Consider the following 19,723-nt stretch of genomic DNA (forward strand, 5'->3'; position numbering starts at 1 on the left):
GGTCATGATGATCTGATGATGATGATGATGATGATGATGACGATGATGTGAATCTTATGCTGTGACCTTCACAGTCACCTTATCTCAGTCCACCTACCAGCTTCTCTTCAGGGGAACTGTTCCTTTCTTCTTTACATGATGCTCAGTACAGTGCTCATGTGATGGTCCCAGGCACAGGATCTGTACTGCAGCAACACCTGGACCTGGACCTGTGTCACATGTTAATCACATCCAGAGACATCATGTGACCAGCTGGAGTACATAACCTGACCTGGACTGAGCTCAGTGTCTCATTGTGAATATAAAACATTATTTATCATCTGGATGTGTTTCTATTAAAAATCCTCTGAAAGTGATTATATTTTTCAATTAGTATGTGTTTGATATGTTCAAATATGGATCTGTTCTGTCTGCTGTGTGTGTGTGTGTGTGTGTGTGTGTATGTGTATGTATGTGTCCCTCTACAGGCTGAGGCAGAGGTTGCATCTCTGAACAGGCGTATCCAGCTGGTGGAGGAGGAGCTGGACCGAGCTCAGGAGAGACTGGCCACGGCTCTGCAGAAGCTGGAGGAGGCTGAGAAGGCTGCAGACGAGAGCGAGAGGTGAGGAGCTGTTGTGTGTTGAGTGTCAGTCACTGTGTCAGTGAATGTACAGTTGTGTTACCTCTGTGGTTTTTTCACATCCAATAAACCAGATCAGAGTAGTTGAGGAAGTGAATCCACTGAATTAGTTTTGTGCTGTGGTCACAACGGAGGCTAAGGGCCTTTAGCTCAAAGTCCCAAAACACTGAACCACAAACTTCCCAGAATGCACTCAGTACCATCTTTCCTTAGACCCCCCCACAGCCTGGTTACTGGTCCCATCCGTCACTCTCCACACCTCCAGTGTATAACACAGGCCTGTTTGAAAAGGGTTCTGCAATGACAAGCTGAGACGACCCTGATGACATCACTGTGACACTGATGAAGCTCATCCACAGAAAGAGAAAGTTAGACATTGATTAAACAGACAGAGGAGGAGTCAGCTGATCAAGTGTAAAACAGCTGCTTCATGAAAGGCTGTCTGAGCAGTCATGACTCAGGTACAGTTAGAGCTCACAGTGAGCACGAACACAACCCCTCAGCTCTGTCAGTCTGTGAGCGGCTGTTCATCTCTTTCAGAGGGATGAAGGTCATCGAGAACAGGGCAACAAAAGACGAGGAGAAGATGGAGATCCAGGAGATGCAGCTGAAAGAGGCCAAACACATTGCTGAGGAGGCCGACCGCAAATATGAGGAGGTAGGGAAGTTTTCACAGCATAAACTGATGCTACACATTGACAGGGTTCACACTGACCCACATTCATAGGGACAGTTAAAGCAGATGGACAGATGATGTGTCACATGTTCAGGTTCACATGTAAACAAATAAACCTTTAAATGATGATGATTTAACTGTGTCACAGCAATAACAACAAACCAGCTTCCATTATTCCAGTTTACCGACTGTTTACCTTGTGAGTCAGATCATTGTGTCGTGTAGACACAGGAACAGTGAAGGACTCTGGAGCAGTCATGTGACCAATAGGATTGTTGACTGTCTGCAGGTTGCACGTAAGCTGGTGATCCTGGAGGGTGACCTGGAGCGTTCAGAGGAGCGTGCTGAGGTGGCCGAGGCGTAAGTCAACGCACACAACACGAGAGCCACTCCTTCATGTTGTCACAGTGGAGCCACTGACACATTCCTGTTGTGATAGTGAAGCCACTAACTATTCATGTTGTCATAGTGGAGCCACTAACTTTTCATGTTGTCATAGTGAAGCCATTACTTTATTCATGTTGTCATAGTTGAAGCTACTAACATTATTCATGTTATCATAGTAAAGCCACTAACTTTTCATGTTGCCATAGTGGAGCCAGTAACTTTTCATGTTGTCATAGTGAAGCCATTGACATTATTCATGTTGTCATAGTGGATCCATTACCATTATTCATGTTATCATAGTGAAGCCATTATCACTATTCATGTTGTCATAGTGGAGCCACTAACATGATTCATGTGGTCATAGTGAAGCCATTAACTTTATTCATGTTGTCATAGTGGGGCCACTACATCATTCATGTTGTCATAGTGATACCATTAACATAATTCATGTTGTCATAGTGGAGCCACTAACTTTTCATGTTGTCATCGTGAAGCTATCAACTTTATTCATGTTGTCATAGTGAAGCCCTTAACATTATTCATGTTGTCATAGTGAAGCCCTTAACATTATTCATGTTGTCATATTGGAGCCACTAACATAATTCATGCTGTCATAGTAGAGCCATTAACATTATATATGTTGTCTTAAGTGGAGGCATTAACATCATTCATGTTGTCATAGTGGACCAATTAACATTATTTATGTTGTCATAATGGATCCACTAACATTATTCACATTATCATAGTGAAGTCACTAATATTATTCATGTTGTCATAGTGATGCCACTACCATTATTCATGTTGTCATAGTGAAGCTACTAACATTACTGTGAAACTTCTTTAAACAACAGCAGCTGCTGATCACTGTTGATTAATCAACTGATTCTTTGATCAATACATTGATTAATGGTTTGGGTGTAAAATAAACAGACAGAAGTCAGAGATGTTCAGGTCATAATGTTCCTGAAACCTCAGTCTGTCTGAACCATTAATCAAGGATCCAGATTGATTTATTGATCAGTCAGCTGATCTCTTCAGTCTACAGGACCTTGTCATGTGTGTGAGTGGACTAATCACACAGAGACCTGGATGTGTGTTGTTTGTGTTTTTGTGTTATGCATGCCTGAACACAACACCACCTGTTTGGGACTTGTCTTGTGTCATGGCTGCCGTGCCCACTGCCCCCCCCTCACCCCCGACCTCCCGGACTAACCTGCAGCCGAGTGAGGGATCTGGAGGAGGAGCTCAGACTCATGGACCAGAATCTGAAGTACATGCTGTGCGGAGAGGAAGAGGTACTTACAGTACAAAGTCCACCAGGTCAAATACTTGCTGCTGCCTCTCACCCCTCCCCTCTCTGCTTTCTGTCTAACCTGCACTCACCCTCTGTGACATCAGGGCAGGTTAAAGTCATCAGATCAGTCAGCTGATATTCTAGACTCTTTTTCTTGTCAACAAATGTGATGAAAGAACCAGAACCACAGTTTCATTCAGGACCAGAACTCACCTGTGAAACCAAAACATTGAAATGGTCTGATTCCTGAGGCTGCAGCAATTTTCTGATGTTAAGGTGAAGTGAACACAAATGGAAGGAGGGCTGGGGGGTGTGAGGGGATCAACATAAGTATGATGGAGGAGTGACTGAGGGGGTGGCTGTGAGTGTGTGACTGGTGGAGTGATGACTGGAGGTGAACTGAAGTGCTCCTTGTGTTTAGGTATGTGATGGTTTAAATTCACTGTTTCCTCTGTTTGATGAAAACATCAGTGCCCACGTGTTTGAGGATAAACAGTAATTAATAATACACCTGTGAGCTGTTTCTAAAGATCAGTAGGAACCAATGTGTTCAGAGCTGAGAGCTGCAGACAGGAGAGAAGGTGTTGAAAGACGGACCAACACACTCTTCATGGGATTTGTTGACAAGAAGAAAAAGAGCAGCTGTTACCTGCTGTATCCACCTTTACCCTCCACTGGCACCTCCCCTTTAACAACACCTGGCGTTCTGCCTGAAGCCTTGTTCTCTGTCTCTCTGAGTCACAGTGATGTCTCCTGTCTCTGAGTGAGACAGACATACATTAATAAACGTGTCAGGGTTTGATCTCTCCTCCTCTTCCTCCTTTCCTCTCCTTCCCCTCTTTCCTACTTTGATCAGTAAATCTGGTGACCTCGAGGAAGAGTTGAAAAATGTCACCAACAACCTGAAGTCACTGGAGGCCCAGGCTGAGAAGGTACAGTGGTGCTGAGGGGTCAGCCTCAGGACTCACCTGTCACACTCTGTGTATCCACACTCACTGACCTGCTTTAATGAAGTGAGCGTTCACAGCTGAACATCAGTGTAAAATACCATGTGAACCACAAGTGAAAAGTTCACAGCTACTTCAGACACTGAATTAAAAACTGAGGAATCAGTTAAAATCTTTTTATCTCAGTGGATGGAAAAAATTTTATAACGTGGTCAGGAGTTTTCCAGGATCCTGGAAAGACCTGAAAAAGTGCATTAAATGTTGTTAAACAACCTTCAGGGTTTTCCAGAGAACAAGACCTATGTCTTGAAAAACTGTGACTTGAATTCTCTGTAGTGAACATACAATAAGAGCAAACATTGGTTACCATGGTAACATGTCCTCCAACTGTCTTAACATATTACTGTTTATGTTCTGTTTCATGCATTATTGTCCTTTCTTAAAATAGATTCAGTGTGTTCATCCATTCCCGAAGTCTGTTAGTTGTTAGTGTACTGTGCATGTATTTTAATTAAAGTGAGTTAATATTTAATGTAAATATATTTTAATGACAGTGAGTTAATACTAAGTGTACATGTATTTTAATGACTCTTCATTAAACCATGTGTGTTTGGTTTGCAGTACTCACAGAAAGAGGACAAATACGAAGAAGAAATCAAAGTTCTTACTGACAAACTGAAAGAGGTGAGATGCTTCTGTGTCCTCCACATCAACACACGCCTGTTCATACAGGTAGGACTATGTACTCAGATGTTGTGCTGTGTTTGTGCTTTAGGCTGAGACCCGTGCAGAGTTTGCAGAGAGGTCTGTGGCTAAGCTGGAGAAGACCATTGACGATCTGGAAGGTACTTCACACTCACCTGTTGTACTTTACTGACTGCAGTAACACACCTGCTCGTCGTCCTGAGGGGGGGGGGGGGGTTACGGATGGATGGTTGGAAATGGACCCTGTAATCTAAGGGATTTCTGAACGTTCAGTTCTGAAGGAGTATACTGCACCCTCATGGATGTCAGTAAAACTGTCACCCTGAGCTGCTGATGTGACAGATGTGAGCCCACATCTGTCTGGATCTCACAGCTGTGTGTCACAACAGGACATCAGTACAATGATGTAAAATAACAACAGATAAAAGTTCAAGACCATAAAGAACAACATTTAAAGTGCAGATATAAAATCTGCAGCTTCCTGAAACATCATGATAAACATTCAAATGTTTATAACAGCCAAGCAGGGGGCACCACGAGCAGCTCCTGGCGTTCCATTCCACTGACCTGCTGTAAACTGGCCACAGCAGGTTCCTATAAAGTCTGTGACTCCAGAAATATCTCAGCATGAACACTGACAGTGAACTCTTTATTTTACAGATTCATATTTTAAACTGTGAACATGTTTACAGATATAGCAGCAGGAAGCGGTTTCACTGTCTCCAGCAACTCAAATATTAACACTCTAACATTAACATTATAATACTAACATTATAACATGAACATTATAACTTTAACACTCTAACATTAACATTATAATATTAACATTATAAAATGAACATTATAATATTAACATTATAACATTAACATTATAATATTAACACTCTAATGTTAATTAATGCTACCATATATTATAACATTCTCATGTAGATGATGCTTCTGCACTGTGCACTTGTTACTCCACTGGTAACCAGTAGTGAGAACTGGTAACCAGTAGTAAGAACTGGCAACTAGTGGTAAGAACTGGTAATCAGCAGTAAGAACTGGTAACTAGTAGTGAGAACTGGTAACCAGTAGTAAGAACTGGTAACCAGTAGTAACACCTGGAAACTAGTGGTAGGAACTGGGATCTAGTAGTAAGAAGTGGTAACGAGTGGTAAGAACTGGTAACTAGTAGTAAGAACTGGTAACCAGTAGTGAGAACTGTTTCTACCACGTTTGCAATGTTGATAGGCTACACTAAGACTCTGTTAGAGGTGAAATGATGTGAGCCTCAGCTGTTGACAGGAAGTGAACTCTTCCATCATGGCGTCCAGAGGGTGTGACTAACTAATGATTTGTTAACAGCTGAACCAGGACCAGTGTGATCCTACAGGTGTTTGTGATACTGACCCTGTTGAGGTGTTGAGTGGAACTCTGGTTGATAACTCTGCATGATCTGTTCTGTCTGTGTGGATTTGATTGGTTATAGTAACCAGGTGATGTGATGATGTCATTAACCGCAGTGAAACAGATCCATTCAGTTTGAACTTCACAAAGGCTTTTACTTCTCTCTTTATTCTTCTGATCCTCCTCCTCATTATGTTTCCACTCTGCTCCGTCCTTTGTTTCTGTGTCTCTGTGTCTGTCTCACTCACTGTGTGTGTGTGTGTGTCTCTCCCTCTGTCTGTCTCTCTCTCGCTCTCTGTGTCTCTGAATGTGTCTGTGTGTGTGTCGCTCTCTCTCTATGTCTGTGTGTGTGTGTGTGTGTGTCTCTCTCTCTCTCTGCGTGTGTGTCTCTCCTACTGCAGATGAAGTGTATGCTCAGAAGCTGAAGGGTAAGGCTCTGAGTGAGGAGCTGGACCTGGCCCTCAATGACATGACTACACTGTAGACGCTCTTACTTCCTGTCTACTCTTCCTTCCTGTCTTTACTCTGCACAGCGGCATTGTGGGTTAGAAGATTGTCCTCCAGCCCCCTCAATCAGCTGTATGTGTTACACTCCTCTTTTTACAGAAGGTCATGTTACTGCCCCCCCCCTGCTGTATCTGTTGGTTCTTCTGTTTACTGAAGCACCCCCCCCCAACCCCAACCCCACCCCCGGTAATAAATGGATTAAAGTTCTCCTGACTTCTCCCAGTCTTGTCTCTTTCTCTTCTGTTTCCTTCCTCTTTTTAGAATTTATATATAACTTCTCCTCTGCATGAATAAACCTCCACTGATGAACAAATGAGGACGTTAGATTTTACTGCTGTGGTTCAGACCTGAGAATCTTCTGATTTAAGAAGAGATGGATTCACGTTGGGCTCAGTCATGAATCTGTTGATGTGGAGAAATCTTCATTTACTGAGCACTTTGTTCTGTTGGTTTGAATATTGAAAATATCAACATTATTTTATTCAGAGAGTCAGAGCTGTGTGTATGTTTAGGATGATAAAAGTGTGTATGTTTAGGATGATAAAACTGAATGTGGCACTGAGAATTACGTTGTATATGATTCAACTAACAAGCTGAGATGTGGTGTTTTACCACTTTCTGTTGAACCTGGATGGTTTGTCAGTCTTGAAGAAGAAAAGCAGGTTTGTTCAATGAGTCATCTGATAGGAAACGAGTCTGTCTGTTTTCTATTGTCCTTTAACTAGGACATATACATGACAATATCGATGACATGGACTTAATAAAAACCCTCTGATTGTTGATCTGTGGACTCTTCTGCACTGAAGGAATATAAATAATGGTGGAACAGACAGTTGGACTTCACCACCAGAGGGCGGCAGTCAACACCTTCACTGTCCTGCTGGTTTATGATACTGCTGAATCTGAATGAATTAGATTTTAATGCTCATTGTAACTGAGAAATGAACTCAGAGGTTACACTCTGATCATTTATCTGAGCTAACGATTTGTAGCATGTCAAAACTGACAAACCTTTAATCATTTTTATCTTGCTGCACTGCTTCTTACTGACGTGATCAGGTCACCGGTGACCCGGTTAAACATCACAGATCCACAATAATAAAGACTGACAGGCCTGAGGCTTCATTTAGCCTCATCAAGTGAGAACTGTCTCCCTCTCTCTCTCTCTGTCTCTCTCTGTCTGTCTGTCTGTTTCTCTGTCTGTCTTTCTTTCTCTCTCTCTTTCTGTCTGTCACTCTCACTGTGTCTGTCTCTCTGTCTGTCTCTCTGTCTCTCAATTTTCAATTTTTAATTCAACAGGCTTTATTGGCTTGACATTTTGAATGTGTTGCCAAAGCACACTTACAATTATTCAATGCAATGATATATATATATATACATACATATACACACACACACACACACACACACATACATACATACACACTAATAATATAATAAAATACAATATAATCATATATGTAATGGAATAAAGAAAAGGAAAAAGGAAACAAAAAGCAAAGAAATATATATACATACACATAAGCATTTATTCATACATTTGTACAGATATAAATGTATGCATGCAGATATCAGATAATAGAGAAGAGGAGACTTGGTGGTGATCACATTTGGTTTCTACATTTCTATATCTAGCTTTCTTCTGTTGTGACAGGAAGTGACATATTTAGCAGCCAACACTGCACATTCTTTCTTTTCTCACAGAATGATCGGTAGTTTCTACCTTTTCTAACTTTTCTGTTACATTTAAATTTGGGGCTTATTTTTTCAAATTTTGGGAAGAATTCCTCTCTAATATTCAGCTCTTGGTGGGCAAGGGTTTTATAATGGTCAGAGGAAGGTTGACTGTTTTTAATATGGCTCCAGAATGTGAGAGATCTTTTCTGAATATTCAGAAGTAAAGGGTGTCGGCCTAATTCAGCCATGCAGGCAAAGTTTGGCCTTTTTCTTTGTACCCGGGACAATACTTTTGCAGAACTCTGCTTGCAGGGTTTCAATTGGAATTTTTGTCCCATTTTGCCCAATCATTTTGTAGTAAGGTCCCCCACACCTCACTGCCATACAGTGCAATTGGTTCTATAACTGATTTAAATATTTTGAGCCATGTCCTAATTGGGATTTGGATTTGAACTGATTGCTTGATGGCATAGGAAGCTCTTTTCGCCTACTCTTTCAGTTCCTTCACAGCAGAGCAGAAGTTTCCAGTGGAACTCATTTGTGTCCCTTCTATTTTAAATGTCGGGTAATTTCTCTGCAGCCTTGATCTTTTCTGGAAGGTGATGATTTTGGTCTTCTTAATGTTGACTGTCAGGTCCAGGTCTGATAGTACTGATGAAGAAGGTCCAGGTTCTGCTGAAGACCTGGTTCAGTAGGAGACAGTATGACCAGGTCATCTGCATAAAACAGACACTTGATTTCTGTGTCTTGAAGTGTGAGACCTAGTGCAGGTGACTGTTCTAATGATGGTGCCAGAATATTGAAGAGGGTGGGGCTGAGGTTGCAGCCCTGCTTCACCCCTCTACCCTGTGGGAAGAAGTCTGTGCATTTATCTAAAGTTTTCACAGCCAGTTTGTTATTTTCATATATTGATTTAATTACATCAAATGACTTCCCCCCTACACCACTTTCTATTAGTTTAAAAGGTAATCCCTCATGCCAGACATATTTTTTTGCCTTATTTTCTTTATAAATCCAGTTTTCTGCTTTGGTTTCCGGAGCTCTTTCACCAGAGAAGAGCTCATTAATATCAGAGAAACAACTCCAGTGGATTTTTTTCCTACTTTTCTCGACTCATCTGTGGGATTATTGGACATTTTGGTCAGAGGTGCACTGACCGTTGCTCTCGCAGTGAAACGCCGGAGGAGAGGAAAACGTGCCGGTGCGCTTGCGCGTCTCCGCCGGCGCGCACTCCGCACACCTCTCCCAGGTATCTTTCTCTCCAACGTGCGTTCACTGCCCAACAAACTGGATGAACTTCAGCTACTGGTGCAGAAGAACAGAGACTTTTCCTCATCTGCCGTTCTGTGCTTCACGGAGACGTGGCTGTGTGGATCGATTCCGAACTCTGCGCTGGAGCTGGCCGGCTTCCAGCTCTTCAGAGCGGATCGCGACACAGAGCTGTCCGGCAAAACCAAAGGTGGAGGAATCTGCTTTTATGCAAACAGTGGCTGGTGCAAAGACGTGACAGTGATCCTGCAGCACTGTTCTCCTGACCTGGAGACTTTCATCATAAACTGCAGGCCCTTCTACTCCCCCCGTGAGTTCACCTCATTCATCCTGGTCGGTGTTTACATCCCACCACAGGCCAACGTGCAGGAGGCACAGCGGGCGCTCGCAGACCAGATACTGTGTGTGGAGCGGACCAACCCGGACTCCGTAGTTATTGTACTTGGTGACTTTAACAAAGGGAACCTCAGTCATGAACTGCCCAAATACAGACAGTTTGTTAATTGCCCGACCAGAGAGGGGAACACTCTGGACCACTGTTACACCACAATCAGTGGTGCTTATCACGCCGTCCCCCGGGCTGCACTGGGCCACTCTGACCATGTCATGGTCCACCTGATTCCCACATACAGGCAGAAACTAAAACTGTGTAAACCTGTTGCGAGGACATCGAAGCAGTGGAGCAGTGAAGCCATAGAGGATCTGCGGGCATGTTTGGACTGCACTGACTGGGAGGTGTTCAGGACTGCTTCCAACAGTCTGGATGAGTTCACAGAGGCTGTGACGTCATACATCAGCTTCTGTGAGGACTGCTGTATCCCATCACGCACCAGGGTGAGTTATAACAATGACAAACCCTGGTTCACAGCTAAGCTCAGTCAGCTCAGGAGGCAAAAGGAGGAAGCTTTCAGGAGTGGGGACAGGGACAAGTTTAAAGAGTCCAAGTACAGGTTTAGCAAAGCGGTGAGAGAAGCTAAACGACTGTACTCTGAGAAACTTCAGCTCCAGTTCTCAGCCAATGACTCTGCTTCTGTCTGGAAAGGGCTCAGAAAGATCACAAACTACAAACCTAAACCCCCCCACTCCATTAATGACTTCCGTCTGGCCAACGATCTGAATGAGTTCTACTGCCGCTTTGAAAGACAGTGGGACAAGCCTGACACTAACCTCCACATCAGAGCCACATCAGAACCCCCCTCCTCCTCCTCTACCAAAGGAACGTCTCTCTCTATCCTGGAGAGAGATGTCAACAGGCTTTTTAAGAAGCAGAACCCCCGCAAAGCAGTCGGTCCTGACTCTGTCTCTCCATCATCCCTGAAGCACTGTGCTGATCAGCTGTCTCCAGTGTTCACAGACATCTTCAACTCCTCACTGGAGACCTGCCACGTGCCAGCCTGCTTCAAATCCTCCACCATCATCCCTGTCCCCAAAAAACCAAGGCCCACAGGACTAAATGACTATAGACCCATTGCCCTGACCTCTGTGGTCATGAAATCATTTGAGCGTCTTGTCCTGTCCCACCTCAAATCCATCACTGACCCACTCCTGGACCCCCTGCAGTTCGCCTACAGAGCCAACAGGTCTGTAGACGACGCCGTCAACATGGCTCTCCACTTCATCCTCCAGCACCTGGACTCCTCAGGGACCTATGCCAGGATCCTGTTTGTGGACTTCAGCTCTGCCTTCAACACCATCATCCCGGCTCTGCTGCAGGACAAGCTCTCCCAGCTGAGCGTGCCTGACTCCACCTGCAGGTGGATCACTGACTTCCTGTCTGACAGGAGGCAGCACGTGAAGCTAGGAAAGCACGTGTCTGACTTCCAGACCATCAGCACTGGATCCCCGCAAGGCTGCGTTCTTTCTCCTCTGCTCTTCTCCCTGTACACCAACACCTGCACCTCCAGCCATCAGTCTGTCAAGCTCCTGAAGTTTGCAGACGACACCACTCTCATTGGACTCATCTCTGATGGCGATGAGTCTGCCTACAGGTGGGAGACTGAGCGTCTGGTGACCTGGTGCAGGCAGAACAACCTAGAGCTAAACGCTCTGAAGACAGTGGAAATGATAGTGGACTTCAGGAAGAGCCCAGCCCCACCCACCCCCATCTCCCTGTGCGACTCCCCCGTGGCTACCGTGGAGCATTTTCGCTTCTTGGGAACCACCATCACACAGGATCTCAAATGGGAGCTAAACATCAGCTCCCTCATCAAAAAAGCTCAGCAGAGGATGTATTTCCTGAGGCAATTGAAGAAGTTCAACCTGCCAAGGACAATGATGGTGAACTTCTACACCTCCATCATCGAGTCCATCCTCACCTCCTCCATCACCATCTGGTACGCTGCTGCCACGGAGAGGGACAATAACAGACTGCAGCGTATCATCCACTCTGCTGAGAAGGTGATTGGCTGCAATCTTCCGTCCCTCCAGGACCTGTACGCCTCAAGGACTCTGAGGCGTGCAGGGAAGATTGTAGCTGACTCCTCCCACCCTGGACACAAACTCTTTGAGACACTCCCCTCTGGCAGGAGGCTGCGGTCCTTCAGGACCAAAACCTCTCGCCACAAAAATAGCTTCTTCCCATCTGCTATTAGCCTCATCAACAAGGCTAGAGAGCCCCACTGTTGCTGATCAATTGCACCAATCACCAGGAAAAATTCCTTGTATGTGAAAACATACTTGGCAATAAAACTGATTCTGATTCTGATTCTGATTCAGACTGAATCAAAAGCTTTCTGAAAATCAACAAAGCATGCATGAATTGTGCCTTTATTTTAATTTACATATTTATCAGTTAGTGTGTGTAAGGTGAAGATGTGGTCAGCTGTTATATAATTTGGAAGGAATCTAATCTGACTTTTGCTGATAACTGTGTGCTGGATGAGGAAGTCTGTAACCCTTGAATTTAAAATGCTGCTAAATAACTTCCCCAGGTTACTGCTCACGCAGACGCCTCTGTAATTGTCATGATCAGATTTGTTTCCATTCACGAAGATGGATGTGATCAGCCCTTCACCCCAGCTTTCAGGGAAATGACCCACACTCAGTATGAGGTTAAACTGGTTTAGGATGACCAGTTTCATCTCTGGCTGGTATATTTTAACATCTCATTTAAGATGCCATCGAGCCCACATGCTTTTCTAAGCAGCAGAGCTTTCAGTTTGTCTTTCACCTCTGATTCTGTGATGGGGTAATCCAGTGGGGTCTGATAATTCTTTACAGCGAGATCTTCTCTTGAGCTTGATTCTTTAGAGATCTTCAAAAAATGTTTTTTTGATGAACTGTTCTTTCTAAATAAGTTCCAGGTTTCCCAGAATGTATTTGTCTCCAGAGACTCTTCCATTAATTGTAACTGGTTTTGTAGATATTGTTCTTTTTTTGCTCTTGGTGTGTTTTTATGTTGTTTCCCAGTCTCACAGTAACTCGGCAGAGCTCCTGGCGGTCTGGATCGCTGTGTTTTTGGTCTTTCTCATGGTTTTTCAGTCTGAATCACATCTTTTGTCCTTGTTCATTTTCTTTGGTTGTTTTGTTTGACATTTTAAGTTTGGTAATGGGGCCAAATGATCAAATATGTGGTTAATGTTCACCAGACACATCTCTACACTGTCTGGATTCTGAAGATAGATACTGGATCTCTTCACTGACCATTGCTTCCTGGTACTGCTGCAGACTGTTTGGAGCCCACCTGTATCTCTTCTTTATTTTGTACATCTTACAGGGCTGAGAACATGTGTCACCTGTGTTTGTTCTTTTCAGGTACAGAGTGATCCGATCTGATCTGATAGAGGTATTTGTTCTTTTACTGTGAGGTCTCTCAAACAGGTTTGGTCTAAGTCTGTTATATCATAATCAACATTACTGCTGCGAAGGTTTGAACAATATGTATAATGTCCAAAGGAGTCCCCTTGCAGCCTCCTTGTACAGACCCAGAGCTCTGCAAATCTGAAAGATTTGTTTTCCACTCTGGTTTGTGTTTTTGTCATAGTTATTCCTCTTGGGTAGGTCAGGGAGGTTAAGGTCAGCTCAAGTGATGTAACTGTCACCTTCAGTACAAGTAAAGTGTAGTTCCTCCCCAGTTCTAGCATTTAGATCTCCAATGATCAGCACAGATCCCTGGGCCGGGAAATGACTGATCTCTTCTTCTACGGAGGAGAAAATCTCCTCATTAAAATGTGGAGACTCTGTTGGTAGTACATAAATTGCACATAGGTAAAAAGATTTCTCAGTGGAAATTAAAATTTTTATTTTTATTATTTCTATTGAATCTGCAAGTTCTGACTTACACCATATCAGCATCGCCCCCAGTCTCTGCCCTTGGTGACTCCATTTAGTTTTGTTGATGGGACTATAAAGTCAGGGGGACAACCAGTGGGGATGTCTCCTTCACACCAAGTCTCTTGCAAAATCACAATATCAACATCATGAACCTAGTTTAAGAAGTCAAGGTTTCTACTTTTTAAACCAAGTAAATAAGAGTTTAACTCCTGCTGGTCTGCATGTCAATGGTATCTGTAGCCCCAGAATTTACTGTGTTAATATCCAAACATTTTCCCAAAATGTTTGAATTTTTGAACAGGCCCAAAAAATTTGGAAGTGGTCAGCCTCTACACACCCACAGTTCCTCCAACAAGCATGGCTCTGCAACACTTGATATGTTTTCATCTTAGGAGTAATGAAAAAATGTACAAGATTCTTCCAACAAAATTCACGCCAGTAAGCAGAGAAAACAGTCTCACACATGTATTCACATTGTTGTGGGGAAATCTTATTTTGGCGTTCCTTTTCCTATCTCTCTCTAATATAGTTTGTATTGGTTCCTCTACCATTTGCAATTTCCTGATAAAGTTTTGAAATTATCCACCAGTATATGCTTGTGTAATCAATTGCATTATTACATTAGGTTTTGTATCCGTCTCACTTTTGCTTATTTCTTTTAAGAAGTATTGGCGTAGCTGTGAATATCTAAAAAAGTCAGGCTTTTCCAGGTTGTATTTTTCTCTTAGTATTTGAAAGCCTTGTAATTTGTTCTTTTCCATTACTCTACAATAAGTAGTGATTCCTCTACTCATCCAGTACTTGAACCTAGAGTTCATACCATTCGGTTTGAATTCTGTGTCATATGCAACCCATCTAAGTTTTTTTTTTATCTGAGCCCATAAGTTTAATTGTTTAATAACATCAAACCAGGCAGACAGGGTAAATGAAACCAAGGGATTTAAGTCTTCCTGACATGTTAGTACCAACTTCTGATCTGCAATTGCTTGTATTGGAATATTTTTTACATATTCTCTCCATGTCTTTCCATTTGGCGTCATATCTACTGTCACACCAAAGAATTACAGTTCTTATCTGGGCAGAAAGGTTATAATCCCTGAGATTTGGAAGTGACATCCGACCTCCTTCCTTTCTTATGTTTAGAGTACTGTGTCTAGTCCTTTCCAAATAAACTGTGACATTTGTTTGTCCCATTCGTGGAATTGATTGACTGCGATTTTAACTGGTAATGAGGAAAATAGGTACAATAGTTTAGTTGAGGCAAAACAAACATTTTAACAGTATGAATTCTTGCACTGAAATTCAATAAGAATGTTGACCAGTGATTAAGGTCTTCTTCAATTTTTTTTGTTTATGGCATCATAGTTCTTTTTATACTAATCACAAGGACAGTGTGTTGATGCCATTCAATAGGGAATTCTTGTTTAAATTCAAGTGATGGGTTGTAATCGAATGTTAAAGTTGGGTTTTTTGTATGTTAAGCTTATAGTCTGAGAATGAGCCAAATATATTAAGTAGATCTAGCAGAGCATGGAGAGACATATTTGGATTAGCCACATATAACAAAACATCATCAGCATATAAAGCTATTTCATGTTCTCTTTCATTGACCACTATTACCTGAGTAATAATATTTTCGTTTACCATTTGTGCGAGAGACTATGTAAAGTGCAAAAAGGGTTGGAGAAAGAGGACATCCTTGACAAGTGGACCTTTCCAACTTAATTTGATCAGTAAGACGTCCTTTTATCTTCATTCTTGCTGTTGGGGCTGTATATAAAGCTTTAATACTATTAATCAAGTTCTTATCAAAGCCAAAACGTTCTTGCACTAAAATAAATATTGACACAGTCAAACGCCTTCTCAGCGTCCAGAACAGCTTTCAATTTATTTTGCCTGAGATTTAGTATTATATGAAAAGAGTGATCAGAAAGGGACTTCCGGTTTGGACATGGAGTGGTAGGCTGCGCGGCATCAGAGCTCCCGATAGTCAAGGGTAAAAACTCCCCGAAAACTCGAATAACTAGAGCTAACATTCATACTGGCATAAGTGCGACCGGGGAAAAGTTGGAATGGGAAGGAAAACTCGACTCACTCAGACTAGAAACACGGCGACAGACGAAATGGAGGAATCGCTAGCTAGCCACGAAATAGATGAAGACGGCAGCCATGAAACAACACACCCCGCTGAAAGTGAAGCGGATACAGGCACGGATCTGGAAACTATCAGCAAAGAGATACGGGAATTTAAAACAGAAATAAAAGATGCCCTTCGCTCATTTGGCGAAACACTGAGGCGCGACGTGAAAAAAGACTTGGACGATTTCAAACAAGTTATAAACCGGCAATTTACTAAAGTGGCCACTGAACAGCAGCTACAGAGCGGCAAGATCTCAGAGGCCGAGACGCGGATTGGAAAACTGGAACACTGGGCACAGGAAGCTAACGATGCTCTGGTCATCTCACTGAGAGAACAAAAAGCTCTTCAGGATAAGGTAACCGACCTGGAATCCAGATCAAGGAGAAATAACCTCCGTATCTACGGAGTTACAGAGATGGAAGAGGGCGAGTCTGCGGCCAAGTTTATCCAAGACCTGCTCCCGCGCGAACTTCACCTGCCGGATTTTAATTTCCAAATTCAAAGAGCGCATCGGTCACTTGCACAGAAGCCTGCAGACGGAGCTCAGCCGAGACCCATCATCGTGAACTTTCTGCAATTCACTACCAAAGAGAAAGTCCTGAGAGAGGTATGGAGTAAGAAAATACAGCTGGGAAACAAAGTCCTGTCATTCGACCATGACTACGCGACAGAGGTTGTTCAGAAGAGAAAGGAGTATAACGCCGCTAAAAGGATCCTGAAGGAGAAAGGCGTCCGGTTTCAGACGCCATTCACCAGGATGAGGATCCACTGGGAAACGGGAACCCGAAACTACAACAGCGCTGAGGAGGTGAAGGAGGAGCTGGAGAGACGCGGACTCGCAGAGAAGACACCGACGACCGCGGCGGCGGACGGGCGGGAGCCACAGCTCCGCACGGCCATGGAGTGGCAGCGCGGGGGGGGTCCCCGGAGGAGCCACTCATCAGCAGCGGGACGCGCCAAGGAAAAGCTGCAAGAGTTCCGAAGACTTTTTGATTAAGAGCGGAGAAATAAATAAACCGGTAGGATTGTTCAGATACAGCCTGTGTTTCTAGTCGTCAGAATAATAATTATCCTGCTATTCCTATGCTAAAATCAAAGTGACTATCGGAGGTCTGGGTTGCGTATTTTTTCAAGGCTTATTTTTTCAAAGTTTTCACGTTGGACTCATTTAGAATGACCAAAACCCTCACGGTAGGTCTTGTCATTACTAAGTTAGGCCCCTCTTTATCCAAGAGGGCTTTCCCTAGATCCACCAACGGGATCAGACTGCTGGAGGACGGAAAGATCCTCAACTGTTTGGAAGTGCGTTCTGTTTGTTCTACGCCACCGTTTTGGCAATGATAGTGGGGCTACCGATGCTTTATGTCTTTATTTTTTATAAATGATGCAGTGTAACAATGTGAGAATAGCGTCCTTGAATGTGAACGGCTTAAATAGTCCAATTAAAAGAGGAAGAGTAATGGCTAACTTGAGGAAAGAAAGAATTCAAGTGATATATTTACAAGAAACGCATCTACCTCAGCAAGAACACGATAAACCGAAGAAATTTGGATTTAAAAATGCCTTCTTTAGCTCATTTAAAAAAGGTCCAAAGAGAGGAGTTGCTATATTAATCTCCAATTGCGTCAGTTTTGAAATCATTAAAGAAATAAACGACAAAGAAGGGAGATATGTAATAGTAAAAGGACAGTAATCTAGTTACTTTGGTCAATGTCTATGTGCCACCTAACTCTGATCGAATGTTTTTGAAATTACTGTTTGAGATCATAGCCCAGGAAAATGAAGGAATTCTAATCTGTGCAGGGGATTTCAACATGATCCTAAATGCTAAACTAGACACAACTAATAACAAAAGAAGTAAGACTCATCTATCAAAACTTGTCAGCACCTTGCTCGCTGAATTGGGGATGTTTGATGTATGGAGAGAACTCCATCCGTTAGAGAGGGACTACACGCATTATTCAGCTCCACACTCAGTGTACTCCAGAATAGACTATTTTTTTCATGAACACAATAGACAGATACAGAGTAGAGGAATGTAAAATAGGGGTAACTGATTTGTCTGATCACAGTATCTCCTACCTCAATATCCACTTAAACAGGAGAAATAAGAATACACTATGGAGACTGAATGTGGGTATGCTGAATAACAGGAAAACACAGGAGGAGATTAAGAAAGAGATTAAAGACTGTATAGAGGACAACTTTTGACAGTCCAGTGGATTCTACCATACTATGGGACACAATTAAAGCTGTAATGAGAGGAAGGTTAATAGCGAGGGCAGCTTACCAAAAAAAGACTAGAGAGGAAGACTATAGGAAGTTGGTTAAACAACTAATAACACTGGAACAACAACATAAGAATAATAATGAAGATGAGCCAGTTTTACAACAAATAATCAGTGTGAGACGACAGATAGATGACATCCTAAGTCAAGAGGTTGAGAAAAAACTAAGATTCATAAAACAGACCTATTATGAGTCTGGCTCTAAAGCAACTAAATATTTGGCAAGAAGACTTAAGGTTCAGCAAGCTTCTCATACAATACATAAGATTAGAGACCCCCTAACAAAACAATTACTGTTTGAACCTGAAGAAATAGATAGGGTTTTCAAAGAATACTATGAAAACTTATACACCCAGCCCACAGCGAGGGGAGAGAGTGAAATCAAAGAATTCCTTGACTCATTGGACTTACCGGCCATTGGAAAAGAGCAAAATAGAAAATTAATTTCCAACATCACAAAAAAGGAACTAGATGCTGCAATTAACAGATTAAAATCAAACAAAACACCAGGTAGTGACGGATTCCCCAGTGAGTGGTACAAAACATTTAGGGAGGAATTAACCCCGCTACTTCTGAATTCTTTCAATCTGACTCTGACAGAGGGCAAACTGCCCCCTTCATAGAAAGAGGCCATAATTTCTGTTATTCCAAAGCCTGGCAAAAACAAAGAGCTTTGTGAATCCTATAGACCCATTTCAATTTTAAATGTGGACTATAAAATCTTCACTTCAATAATTTCCAAAAGATTTGAGGATTTTATGTCTGACTTGATAGATGAAGATCAATCAGGTTTCATCACAGGCAGGCAGACTCAGGACAACATCAGACGTGTCCTTCACATAATCGACCAGATCCAAAGACAGGGCCTGAGAGGAGTTCTGGTGAGCCTTGATGCAGAAAAGGCCTTTGACTGTGTCAATTGGAGGTTTCTGTATCAGGTTTTGGGGAAGCTAGGGATTCAAGATCAGTTAGTACAGTGTATTCAAGGCCTCTACCAAGAACCCACAGCGAGAATAAAACTTAATGGACACCTATCTGACAGATTTAGCCTACAGAGAGGAACTCGTCAAGGCTGTTGTCTTAGCCCCACATTGTTTGTTATCTTTATTGAACTGCTGGCACAAATGATCAGACAAAGTAACATCTTAAAAGGAATCCATATAGGAGCGCAGGAGAATCGCATAGGGCTCTTCGCTGATGATGTCATTGTGGCTCTCCAGGACCCAGATAGGACCTTTCCTAATCTGATGTCAATATTAGAAGACTATGGTAAATATACAGGCTATAAATTAAACATAGCAAAAACACAAGTTCTTACACTGAATTACTCCCCAGGTCGAGAAATTAGGGAAAAATATAGAATTAAATGGAATTCCAAAGCAATTAAATATCTGGGCGTGGTATTAGCAAAAGATCTCATCAAAACATTTGAAATAAATTATAACAACATTAACAATGATATCAAGACGGATATTGGACGGTGGTCAGCTTTTAACATGGACTTTGAAACACGAATCGAGGTAATCAAAATGAATGTGGTACCGAGACTGTTA

The 19,723-nt window shown here is 42.6% G+C and overlaps 1 protein-coding gene across 8 annotated transcripts in view; it reads left to right on the forward strand.

Moving 5' to 3' along the window:
- tpm2 (tropomyosin 2 (beta)) overlaps positions 1-19,723 on the forward strand; it is a 34,095-nt gene that overhangs the window by 8,990 nt on the left and 5,382 nt on the right. For 2 of the 8 annotated variants that reach the window (XM_071465986.1, XM_071465988.1), the window contains 7 exons: positions 468-601; positions 1,160-1,277; positions 1,585-1,655; positions 2,902-2,977; positions 4,545-4,607; positions 4,699-4,768; positions 6,419-6,746. In XM_071465986.1, the coding sequence (XP_071322087.1) occupies positions 468-601; positions 1,160-1,277; positions 1,585-1,655; positions 2,902-2,977; positions 4,545-4,607; positions 4,699-4,768; positions 6,419-6,501 (615 nt within the window). In that variant the 3' untranslated portion in view covers positions 6,502-6,746. Of the gene's footprint in view, positions 1-467; positions 602-1,159; positions 1,278-1,584; positions 1,656-2,901; positions 2,978-3,832; positions 3,909-4,544; positions 4,608-4,698; positions 4,769-6,418; positions 6,747-19,723 lie in introns of those variants that run through there. The other 6 variants (XM_071465981.1, XM_071465983.1, XM_071465987.1 and 3 more) reach the window with 3 other exon arrangements.

This window comes from Trachinotus anak, unplaced genomic scaffold, assembly GCF_046630095.1.
Source record: "Trachinotus anak isolate AG129_WGS33_773 ecotype Australia unplaced genomic scaffold, CSIRO_AGI_Tana_v1 ptg000028l, whole genome shotgun sequence".
Lineage (NCBI taxonomy): Eukaryota > Metazoa > Chordata > Actinopteri > Carangiformes > Carangidae > Trachinotus > Trachinotus anak.